Here is an 11,442-nt window from a genome sequence, read left to right on the forward strand (position 1 = left end):
CTCTTCTTACCTGGTCAGTGTAGCAGCCTGGAAAGCCTGGAAAAACCTGGAGCGCACAGATGTTGGATCATAAGAAAAACGAGATTGTGGTCCGTGCTACAGCCGGGATTGGCAGCTTCGGCTCGATGATGACACCCATTTCTTGTGTTTACCAGCGACGCAGCAGCAGCAGCAGCAGATGAGTCCACTTGTGTTAAATAAAGAGCAGCCTAGTCTCGGTGCGTATGAGGCGAACACACCACCGTCCGTCCACGCAGGGATCGGGCGGAGAATCACGGCGAAAACACTTGCGATGATCACGGTGTTTGGAGATCATGTGTCGGACACTGGACATGCGGAATGGTGGCGGCGGCAGCAGGATAAAAGCCCGGCGGCGCGGAGGAAAGCTCCATCTTCAGCCCGTTTGACGGAGTCAGTCAGGTGTGGAGGATGCTGTCACCATCATCATCATCATCATCATCATCAGCAACAACAGCCCCGCCCCCTCTTCACTCTCGCCACGCCCTCCTCCTCTTCAACCCTCAGCAGGATCTGCCAAAGGATCCCCAATGTGTGGGCCGCGGTCCCCTCGTGGGCCGTGACGGTACTGCAGGTGGGCCGTGGAAGGTCATTAAATGTAACTAAATATATATATGAGTGTATTTTGGGGGGGATTCAAAATACACTCCTGTAAAACAAAAATTTGACTTTTATATGTAAAAAAAACCCCCAGCATTAAATAAAATAAACAAATAAATATCAAACAAATACTTCAATAATAATGTAAATCAACAGAGGTACCCGGAACAAGGTAATACAAATGGTTTATAAAGTTAAATAATCACATCTGACAACAATGTATAAACTGAAAAAAGCTTTGGTAAAAATGGGCGAGAAAAATTCGAAAATAAACTACAGCAATCCAAACTTTTCTGTCTTTTTTTGAGTTCATTGCTCTTGGGGGCCCTCTAGTGGTCACAGGGCCCTAAGCAGTGGCTTAGTTCGCTTATGCCTTGGGCCGGCCCTGTATATATACAATTAAAAATAAATGTTATATACATATATAAACTTCACAATAGTTATATATATATATAGACATACATACATTTTATTTTTTTTATTACAAAATTATAAATGTATTATATAGTATACAGATAATTGTAGCAATATTATGACATTTTACGTGTAAGTATCCAGTGTCAGTCGGTATAATATCAATATAATACCGTAACACGTATACGCCAAGTCTGACTCCAGTCCGACTAAGCACATACAGTAGTAATCGGACTATGAATCGCATTAGCATGTGTGTTAGTCTGACTCCGACTAGTTTGATTTTAGTCGGATTAACATGTTTACGTGACATTAATAAAACATGCACGTAAAAGCTCCGGCTGTTATACGGCAGTAATGTTCCACTAACACTTTTATTCAAAGTCATCACAGGACTCTCCAGACAGACACATGTTCTACTGCATTTGCAATTTTAATCATTGTAGGACTAATAAAGTCTTATTGGGAGTGCAGTTTAGTTTGTTTTTACAGCTATATCTTTCTTATTCCTATATATTTTTTTACTTCGTTTATATTGTCTGTTTCTAATCTGAATTCACATCATTAATGTAGTATTTGAAGTATTTCTCTTCCAGCTCCTATTGTGCTGTGTTTTCACACAGGAACACAGTAGTGTTCTACTCTTGTACCCTCCCAAGGAAGGAATTTAAAATACTTTTTTTAATTTTATTTTAGGCCATGTTGACTAAAACAACTACTAAAAGACTATGTGAACGTTTTCGATTGACAAGGGAAACTTTAATCGCTGACGCCAGCTAACCTAAAGCTCGCCCTCCGGTCTCTAGGTGGTGCTACATGTCACCGCTGAGGCCGGTGTTACGTCCTCCTTTTTCAAGATGTCGGTGTACGGGCCAGTGGTGAAAATTCACCCCGTCGTTCTCGCTTCTATCTGCGACTCTTACGAGCGGAGAAATGAGGGAGCGATTCGCGTGATTGGAACCCTTTTGGGTAAGTAGAGTTCCAGCGTGTCTGTCCCCCCTGCGCGTAGATGGACCGCCGTCGGTCAGAAGTAGTGATGGGTAGCGTGCTAACGTTAGCTTGCCTGCTTGCTAACGCACGCTGGCTTTAGCGTTTAGCCAGCGTCGTCACTCGAAACAGCTGTCATTGCGTTCATATGACATGTCATAATACACGACAAGCCCGGCTGTCATATTCAATCTATATTAAATAACATTATTTTATTAGTCATACAGTAAAGACGTGTGGCAACCACCACCGCTAAACGCTGTTGTTAGCTTAAATAGCTAAGCTAGTTGCTAGCTGGTGCCTTTTCGTACTTCAATGTCTCCGAGTGTGTAAATGGCCGTTTCCCCACTTTAATAAACACAGTGAACGCAAATTAATAGTTTTAAACTGTATAGTAACGTTCGTTGAAGGCATAATATTAGCTGTTTGTTGAAGTGGATTCCTATTGGAGTTCTTGTACCACTTCCCGTATGATTCCTGTTGTCTTTTTGCTAATGTTCTATTAAACAATAAGTGATGCATTCAGTGTTTAAGATAAATTATAATGTTCTCAAATTACAATGTGCATTTTGGTTAGGTTTAACATCTTTATGTCCCCATTTTGTCTGAGTTATTTATGGTATATGTGTCCCTTTTTTCCCTAGGAACTGTTGACAAGCATTCTATTGAAGTGACCAACTGCTTCTCTGTCCCCCACAATGAGTCTGAAGATGAGGTGCGTGGTTAAAAATGTATTTAAATATCATATTTATTTTTATCATGGGATTCAACAATCAAACAAACAAAATCGTAATTTGCATCCCCCAGGTGTAATAATTATGTCGCATCTGCTAGTACATGAACACTATATTAAGATAGACAAATGCATAATACATATTACATAGTCAAATGTCTTCTTGTTTATGTGTAAACACAACATAGCATTTCACATTCATAATCCAAAATAATATTGTGTCTGATTTGACAACAGGTCGCTGTGGACATGGAGTTTGCCAAGAACATGTATGATCTCCACAAGCGGGTCTCCCCCACTGAGGTCATCATCGGCTGGTGCGTCACTGGACCGGATTTAGAATTTCACGGGCATATTTGAGATTAAAAAAAAAAAAATCCTCGTCTCATCAGCGTTATTTTGTCCGTGCAGGTATGCCACGGGCTATGACATCACAGAACACTCTGTGCTCATTCACGAGTACTACAGCCGCGAGGCCACCAACCCCATTCACCTGACCGCAGATACAGCGCTGCAGAGTGGCAAGATGAACATCCGCGCTTACGTCAGGTTGGCTCATCTTCCCGTCGGTGACTCCGTTTGTGTGATCCGTGACACACGGAAAAGTATGTGTCTGAATGTATTTGTATGTGTGTGTGTGTTTCTCTCAACACAGCGCACAGATGGGTGTGCCAGGGAAGACCGTCGGTGTGATGTTCACCCCGCTCACTGTCAAGTATATCTACTATGACACGGAGAGGATAGGCGGTAAGAACGCAAAGCAGAAATTACACCCGCAGATACTGTAATCCCTGTTTTTGTTTGGAGTTGTAACAGCCCCATGTCTGCGTTGCAGTGGACCTTCTGCAGAGGACACGTTTAATCCCTGGTCGCAACAAGGGACTGGCCTCGGATCTGTCCCAGGTGGCCGGAGCTGCATCCAGGGTACAGGACATGTTGACCACTGTGCTTGCATATGTTGACGATGTACTGGTGAGTTTACTGAAGCTATTTTTTGTGGTTCGGCGACTCGTAGAAGTCCTTACTCTTTGTTCAGGTTGTGATGCTTTGCAAATTTTGACAGGATTTTTCAAAATTCAGTCAGAGAAAGGGCATGTATGTGCTTTTCCAAACATTGGGAGTTAATTACTAGGAAAGGCAGTAGACGGTGCAAAGGAGGCACAACAGTAGTTGTTTTTCATGTTACAGCAGTGCGAGTAGTGCTTTTAGTCACTCGGTATTTCCTGGCTTTTTCTGTCTCTGGCACAGATGCACACTCAAACAGCAGCTGACAGCAGACGCATTCAAAACATTAATTTCAAGGCTGTATTTTAATGCCTCCTGTGTATGATATGTGATAGGATTACTGAGGATGGATGCTAATACCAGATCAGAACAGGGATAAAAGTCAAGGAACCAGACCTGGCCTGTCCTTATATATACAAGTTGCTTGTAGTTTTTTTTGTTTTTCTTGTTTTGTTGTGAAGTACTTGCAGTATTTTAAACGGCAGTGAATCTGTCTCAGTCTGGTAAGGCGACAGCGGACAACAGCGTCGGCCGCTTCCTGATGGACCTGGTCAACAAGGTGCCCACCATCTCAGCTGAGGACTTTGAGAACATGCTCAACTCCAACATCAATGTAAGTTCTTCAGATGTCACCATTATAACTGCTGCTGCTTTGGATTTATTAGTACATCTCTTTCCCCCCCCCCCACCACTCCTCTCTTGTTAAAACCAATCTTGTTCTGAGCACATTGGCACTTACTGATATGAGAAAGCATTTAATCAGGAAGCAGTTTTATGGGGAGTGCTCTCCTGGCTCTTCTTTTTTTGTTTTTTCATTTAGTTGCTCACACTACTTCAGCGCTTGTATTAGAATCACAGGAGTCGAGATTATCATTGTAATAACGCAGCGTGCGTCTGCGTCTTTAGAAGTCTTACATTTGAAGTCTTCAATAGCAGCTTTTAGCAATGTGGTCGCATACGCTTTGGCGTTTTGTGAATGTATGGTCTTAAATTTGTTTTTTGTCATTGCAGGACCTGTTGATGGTGACCTACCTGTCAAACCTGACCCAAGCACAGATCGCCCTAAATGAGAAGCTGGTGCAGCTCTGATTCTTTGAAGTGATTCGTATTTAATTTTTGTACCCTTTTTTTTTTTTGTTTTGGCTGAGATGAAGAAGAATAAAGACGTTAAACAGTCGAGGGTGTTCGCTCCTTATTTGGTTCCAGACCTCGTCATTGTCAATACCATTAAGCCCATTAGTCCAGGAAGGATTATATCACTCGTGTAATCTGGTTTTGTTGGATGAATGTTCTGCAGCTTCATGTCGGCTCACGTTTGCCAACGTGAGTGCTTCCTGGTGTTCCTTCTATAACCGCTGTGTTTTAAGTCTGTGGTTCTCCAGCTGTGGAGCTTCCTCTGGTTGTATTTGGAGGAAAGTCAGAAATACTTTTCTGTGGTATATAACCGGATATGTGGTCATGTGCAGGAGATTCTGTGTGAGGAGGATGAGGGGGTAAATTATTTTATTGGGAATATTTGTTTTTTTTCTTGTGAGAAATCTGTCGCTGACTAGAAGATAATGGTGTTAATTTGAGGTCAATATTTTCCTCATGGTATAAAAAGTGTATTAAATATCTTATTCCGCCCCCTGGTGTTGACACTAGGACATTGACATAACTGCAGTTTTTGTCAAAACAGTTCAAACTTTATTTTTGATACATTATTTGCAGGTAAAGTTGATTTACAATCAAATTTATTTACATCTCACTTTTACAGGGTTGGAAAAACATGAGGATTAAATCAAATTATGTCTTAGTTTTCCCATGTAGGACGGTTAACATATTTATTATTATTCACATCATAAATATACATTCAGATCCGAAGCAGAAGTGAATCATTAAGCTGTAGAACCTCCTGAGACAGACCAGCCTGAGATGCATAAGACGCTTATTATTAGTGCAAAAAAAAAGTAGGCAAAAGTCACACTGCGGTAATCGGAGTTAAAGCTGTGCTGGTTTGTTTCTTCCCGCTGTAGAATCTCTCAGGCCTCGTCACGGTTTCGTTTTTGACCCGGTAACTTTTTCACCTTTCTGCGGGTTCAGCATCTTCTCCACGGCGGCGTAGCTGTGCACGGAGCGCTCGTACACGGACTCCCCGGCTGTCTTTACGATGGCGGCCGCCTTCTCCGGGTAGTAGAGGGAGGCGCTGGCGCTCATCAGTGCCGCCGGGTAGATGAGTCTCTTCACCCTGGAGCGTCTGGCGAGCAGCAGCCCCAAAACGCCGGTGAAGCCGATGACTCCCGCCCGGGGATAGAAGTCCTTCGGCGGGTTCTGAAAGTACGCGTAGGTGTCGCATCCACACTGGAGGACGCTCTGAACTTTGGGTTCAATCGCGTTGTAAGTGTCCTGACACCAGGCGGTGTACGGCTCCGCCAGCTTCCTCAGGGTGCCGACACTCCGCTCCAGCTCGCCCGCTTCAGGCTCCACAGAGCCGGGGGAGCTCTCCCGAGGAGCCGCGGTGTACAGAGACAAATCCTCCAGCTGCAGCAGCGGGACAGAGGCCTCTCTTTCCCCGTGACCGGCTGCAGACACGGTGAACGGCGACAGAGACGTGCGACCCGACATGACACTGGTGTTACCTGCTGTCACCTTCAACATGGTGGGGGAAGGCCTTGCGCACGTGCGCTACGGTGTCCGTGGAGAGACATTAACGCTTAATTCAAGTTGTCACACATACGCACAATACTAAATATAAACGTTTCTGGGACATTAATACATATAAATCATCTCATAAAGCAATTTATGTTTTAATTATTATTATTATTTATTTTTTAAAGGGCCAGTGTGGTTGCGGTAACGTTCCCTGAAGGTTCCCCCCAGGTTCTCCAGTGGTTGACATGGAAAGTTCTCCTAACATTAGTTTTTGGTTGCACATTTGGATCCCAGAACGTTCTGGGAACGTCACCATTTGGTTGTGGGTAGGTTCCCCCCAGGTTCTCCAGTTGTTGACATGGAAAGTATATATATATATATATATGTATATGTATATATATATATATATATGTATATGTATATGTATATGTATATATATATATATATATGTATATGTATATATATATATATATATGTATATGTATATAAATATATATATGTGTATATGTATATATATATATGTGTATATGTATATATATATATATGTGTATATGTATATATATATATGTGTATATGTATATATATATGTGTGTATGTATATATATATATGTGTGTATGTATATATATATATGTGTGTATGTATATATATATGTATATATGTATATATATATGTATATATGTATATGTATATACATATATATATATATTTATACATATATATGTATATATATGTTTATATATATATATATATATGTTTATACATATGCATATATATGTATATATATGTATATACATATATATATATATATGTATATACATATATATATATATGTATATACATATATACATATATATGTTTATACATATATATGTATATATATGTTTATATATATATATATATATATATATACAGAATATATATATATGTACAGAAGCAATTTCTGATTATTAATATTTGTGTTTTTTTGAATATGTCTTTAATTTGAATATGAGTTACTTTTGCAATTAGTATTATTAATAATATTATTTACTCATTTATTTATAAGCGGTGGGCAAGTTTGGTCTTCCCGTCTGTGACGTCACTGGTTGCTATGACAGCCTAACGTCATGACGTCCCCGGGGGTTGAAAAAAAAAAGTTGAAGGGAGCGAAAGAAAGAAAGGCGTCTCCAGGGAAACGGAAAGCGTCAACAGCAACGGTCCGAACCTCTGTTTATTTAAAAAAAAGAAAAGACAAACGTCACTTCTTTAGCGCGTGTTTGTTTTTATTTATCTTTGGATAAAATCAGTAAAATAATTTGTCCGTTTATTTGCTGCTGAATGGAGAGTTTGGGAGTTTCCTCTGCGCAGAACCTTCAGGCTCTGTCTGCTCTGCTCTCTGCTCAGGACCACGACGACGATGACGATGATGATTATGATGGAGGAAGAAGAGTAAGATGTTTCCTTATTACAGCGAGAAAAAAAAACAACAACTCTTAAAGTGTTAAGCCTGAAATTAAAACCTGGAATAACTTTCAAAAATCCAGATTGTACGTGAAGTACACACAGTAACGCACACCTACAGTGTTTATGGGACTATGTTTTCTTTTGTTTGAGAAACTTCCCTGCACTCACAAAGTTATCATTACGATTATTATTATATGTTTAATTATTCCTAAATCTGTATCACAGCAGATAATCAACTTTCCACTTACCACATGCAATAAAACAGAGAGAAACCTTAGCAATTATTGAATTATTATCAATATTTTTGCACATATTGCACATGTGCTCTTTTTTAAATCATGATTCATTCTATTAAAATATCATATTAATTTGGAACTTTGCAACAAAAAAAGTGCCTTATTTCTTTATTAATGTTATATTTGGCACTTTATTGTCATATTTTTCACCATTTTTAACATTTTAGTATATATTTTCTCTCACATTTTCTAACCGTCCATCACAAAAATCTAATCATTCTGTCCCTGAGGCATAATCTACAAAAGAATATGCATTTATTTTATTATTGTTATTTAAAATATGAAGGCAAGTTCATGTTCTTTAGCTGTGTATACAATATTGACTGTATTTTATGTGCAAAGTAACTGCAGTGGATGAAATGAAATGTATGACTCTGTAAATCCAGTTGTAGAGATTTTTTATTTATTTATTTATTTATTTATTTATTTATCTATCCTTAATTTCGCCAGGATGGTCCCCTTTGCGATATTAGATCTCTTCCAGGTAGATCCTGTGGTCAAGATAGCAGCATAGATAGTTACAGTATAGTACACCTGCCTTATACATGAATGCCATTAATGCATATTAATATTGACCCACAGGAATTATTATTATTGTTGTTAATCTCAACAGAATGCGATGGGCACTGCACAGCTGGGTCCTGGACACGTCGGTCCTTCAACAAAGAAAGACAAAGAGGGTAAAAAACAAAACAGAACAACATCCTTACATTACTGTAGGAACAGAGTGAGACTGTGTGATTTTCTAATGTGTGTGTGTGTGTGTGTGTGTGTGTGTGTGTGTGTGTGTGTGTGTGTGTGTGTGTGTGTGTGTGTTTGTGTGTGTGTTGTTCAGTGACAACCGTCTACGTGAAGAAGAACAGCAAAGACATCTGGAGCGAGGACGAAGTGGCAGAAGCTTCTCACTACGACGACGAGAGCGACCCTCGACCTCAGCCTGAGTGAGAATAACACACACAAATGACGTTAAAGGTGCCATATGTACGAATGTGGCCAAAAACGGCATTCAAATTAAAAATACCGAGGTCTTTTACGTTTCGTTTTTGACATAACTGGCAACCCGTGGTTGCTCTGCAGCTGAGACAGCGGTAGGTGGCAAAACATGATTTTAAAACATAAACATGATTTGCAGTCTGCAAAATATTTTTTTTAATGCAAATATTTTGACTGTACTGTTGTTGTTGGTGAGTTCAGTTTGTTATATGAACATTATTCCTGAGTCTCTGGGACATATTAGGAGGATTTTATGGCCAGTTGCTTTAGATTTATTACATAATGCACCTTTAAAAATGAAATGAAAAAGTATAGAGTGATATTACCTGAAAACAGTGGTGCATTTAGCTCAGGGAGAGAGTGTCAATTGTTTCATCTTTTGCTCCATAAAATGTCAGAAAAATGTCGATCAGTGTTTACCAAACCTGGAAATGATGATGTTCTCAAATGTCACAAATTAAAATGATTCAGTTTGAATGAGTTCTTCGTTATTTGGAGCAAAGAAACGAAGAAAATAGTGACATAAAATCAGAAAACTTGTTTTAATTCTTAAAAAAACACTCAGACTCTAGTTAACTGATTATCAAAATTTGCCAAACCTCAAAATGATGCTGTCCAAAGTCTTGTTTTGTCCACAAAATATACTGATTCAGTTTTAAAGGGCTACTTCACCGCCAAAAATATGCAGTTTTTATGACTAATTTTCAACAGAGATAAATGTGTTATTTAATCACCAGACAGTGGATCTGAGATACCTGTCTCCTTCCCACAACAACAGAGGAAGTTGGGATTTAAATAAATAAATAAAACTGACAAAAAACTTGAGTAAAATATCTGAAAAAATAAAATAAATTGAATCCAAACACAGCAGCGTCGTAAAAATGGGCAAAAATGGAGCAAAGAAACCCATAAAAACCCACATTTAAGAAGCTGAAAAATCTGAAAAACACTCAAACTGATGAATTAATTCTCAGAAAAACATTGACTATTAATAATCGAGTCATTGATGGAGGCCATAATGTGTCCACATACGTGTGTCTGACCTTTGTTTTCAGGTATGAAATCATCCTGAAGCAGAGTGTGGGGACAGAGGACTTGTTCCTGGGCTTGAGTGGAAAGGATCCGTCCTCCATGTGCTGCGACGCCATGCTGGTAAATAAAAATACCTCCTCGGATTTATTCATTCATTCTTGTTTTATTTTATTTGATCGCAGCCACGCGAGTAATAAAAGGTCTGACGCTATTTGGAAACAGTATAAAAATGTGAAGAGACACAAATTGTGTGGAAAAGGGGCAAGAAGAACAAGTTTATCAAGAAAATCAGTTTAAATAAATGATAATGTTACAAATCTTGGTTTGAGAGTTTTATTTCTCATAGTTAAACATGCTGATTTCTCTTTTCCTTGCTCTTAGGTGAAAATCAAACTGCCTGATACTAAAGCAGCAGACGTGGTCCTGGACGTCAAAGAGAAGTTCCTTGATCTCCGGACGTCAAAGCAGTAAGACGTGCTTTGAAAATGTTCTCTTTAATTCATAATAATCCCCCCCGCGGCAGGTCAGACTAAAGAGCTCACATTACCAGACATTTCCACTTTAATCCACGTCGTGATCAGAGCTTTGATTATGAAAATCTTCACTTTAACGTGTCTACGTCTTCTCTGTCTCTCTCTGCAGTAAACTGGGTCTTCATCTCCCGAGTCCCATCCACAGCCACCAGGGCAAGGCTCAATTCTTCAGTGAGCGAGAGGAACTGGAGGTCACGCTGCTCCTCAAACGCTCCACGGATTTCATTGACGTGCAGTGAAATGTAAAATGTGTCAACACTGATCCTGTGATCGTAAGCCACGGTTTTCTAATAAATATTTGTCTTGTGATTATATTGCACGCTGTTTTGTCGATGATTATACAGTGAACTTAGTGTGTAATCTTCACAATACATTGTGATTCAAACCCCTTGTGTAGTTCACATAATGCTGTTTTAAGCCTCATCAGATCCATGTGACCCCTCCGCGGTGTTTGGATCTCGTGTTGCGCTGCATATGTTTGTCATACTGCGTTGAAATCTGGGGGAGTGCATTTTAAACATGCACAAATTCAATCTTCATGTCAGTAAAATGTCTGAAATATTAGATACTTTATATTATTTTTGGGGAGCGACTTCCAGACGAACAGCGACTCCAAGCCTGTGACTACTTCCTGTCCGTTGAGCTGTCACTCCAAAATGTAGTAGCCAATCAGCAGGCAGCTTACCTAAGACCCGCCCCATGGACAGAATAGTAAACAAAAAAACACAGTGCAAAAAAGTCGGAACAAACAAAATT

General features: G+C 39.6%; 3 protein-coding genes across 3 annotated transcripts; 2 read left to right on the forward strand and 1 right to left on the reverse strand.

Moving 5' to 3' along the window:
• The first annotated feature begins 1,878 nt into the window (after positions 1-1,878).
• Positions 1,879-4,928, forward strand: eif3f (eukaryotic translation initiation factor 3, subunit F). The gene is made up of 8 exons (XM_083889282.1): positions 1,879-2,001; positions 2,664-2,734; positions 2,990-3,069; positions 3,164-3,301; positions 3,408-3,499; positions 3,588-3,724; positions 4,257-4,370; positions 4,769-4,928. Exons 1-8 carry the CDS (start codon positions 1,890-1,892, stop codon positions 4,844-4,846), a joined length of 822 nt encoding a protein of 273 aa, XP_083745408.1. The 5' UTR covers positions 1,879-1,889; the 3' UTR covers positions 4,847-4,928.
• Positions 4,929-5,472: 544 nt separating this feature from the next.
• Positions 5,473-6,405, reverse strand: LOC310928078 (MICOS complex subunit MIC26-like). Its single transcript, XM_083890548.1, has one exon. The coding sequence runs from the start codon at positions 6,392-6,394 to the stop codon at positions 5,789-5,791; it is 606 nt and encodes a 201-aa protein (XP_083746674.1). The 5' UTR covers positions 6,395-6,405; the 3' UTR covers positions 5,473-5,788.
• A 1,301-nt stretch (positions 6,406-7,706) lies between these two features.
• dnaaf6 (dynein axonemal assembly factor 6) lies at positions 7,707-10,925 on the forward strand (the record flags this gene model as incomplete). The annotated part of the gene is made up of 6 exons (XM_083888917.1): positions 7,707-7,817; positions 8,742-8,808; positions 8,964-9,069; positions 10,177-10,273; positions 10,535-10,620; positions 10,796-10,925. 6 exons carry the CDS (start codon positions 7,707-7,709, stop codon positions 10,923-10,925), a joined length of 597 nt encoding a protein of 198 aa, XP_083745043.1.
• Between the last annotated feature and the right edge of the window lie 517 nt (positions 10,926-11,442).

Source organism: Microchirus variegatus (assembly GCF_963457635.1).
Source record: "Microchirus variegatus genome assembly, chromosome: 5".
Classification (NCBI taxonomy): domain Eukaryota; kingdom Metazoa; phylum Chordata; class Actinopteri; order Pleuronectiformes; family Soleidae; genus Microchirus; species Microchirus variegatus.

Bases quoted from the DNA above. Each gene is read 5' to 3' on its own strand.
- eif3f (XM_083889282.1), top strand. From the start codon at position 1,890: ATGTCGGTGTACGGGCCAGTGGTGAAAATTCACCCCGTCGTTCTCGCT. The intron at 3,725-4,256 runs GTGAGTTTACTG...AATCTGTCTCAG, and splicing joins CATATGTTGACGATGTACTG to TCTGGTAAGGCGACAGCGGA. The intron at 4,371-4,768 runs GTAAGTTCTTCA...TTGTCATTGCAG, and splicing joins TGCTCAACTCCAACATCAAT to GACCTGTTGATGGTGACCTA.
- LOC310928078 (XM_083890548.1), bottom strand. From the start codon at position 6,394: ATGTTGAAGGTGACAGCAGGTAACACCAGTGTCATGTCGGGTCGCACG.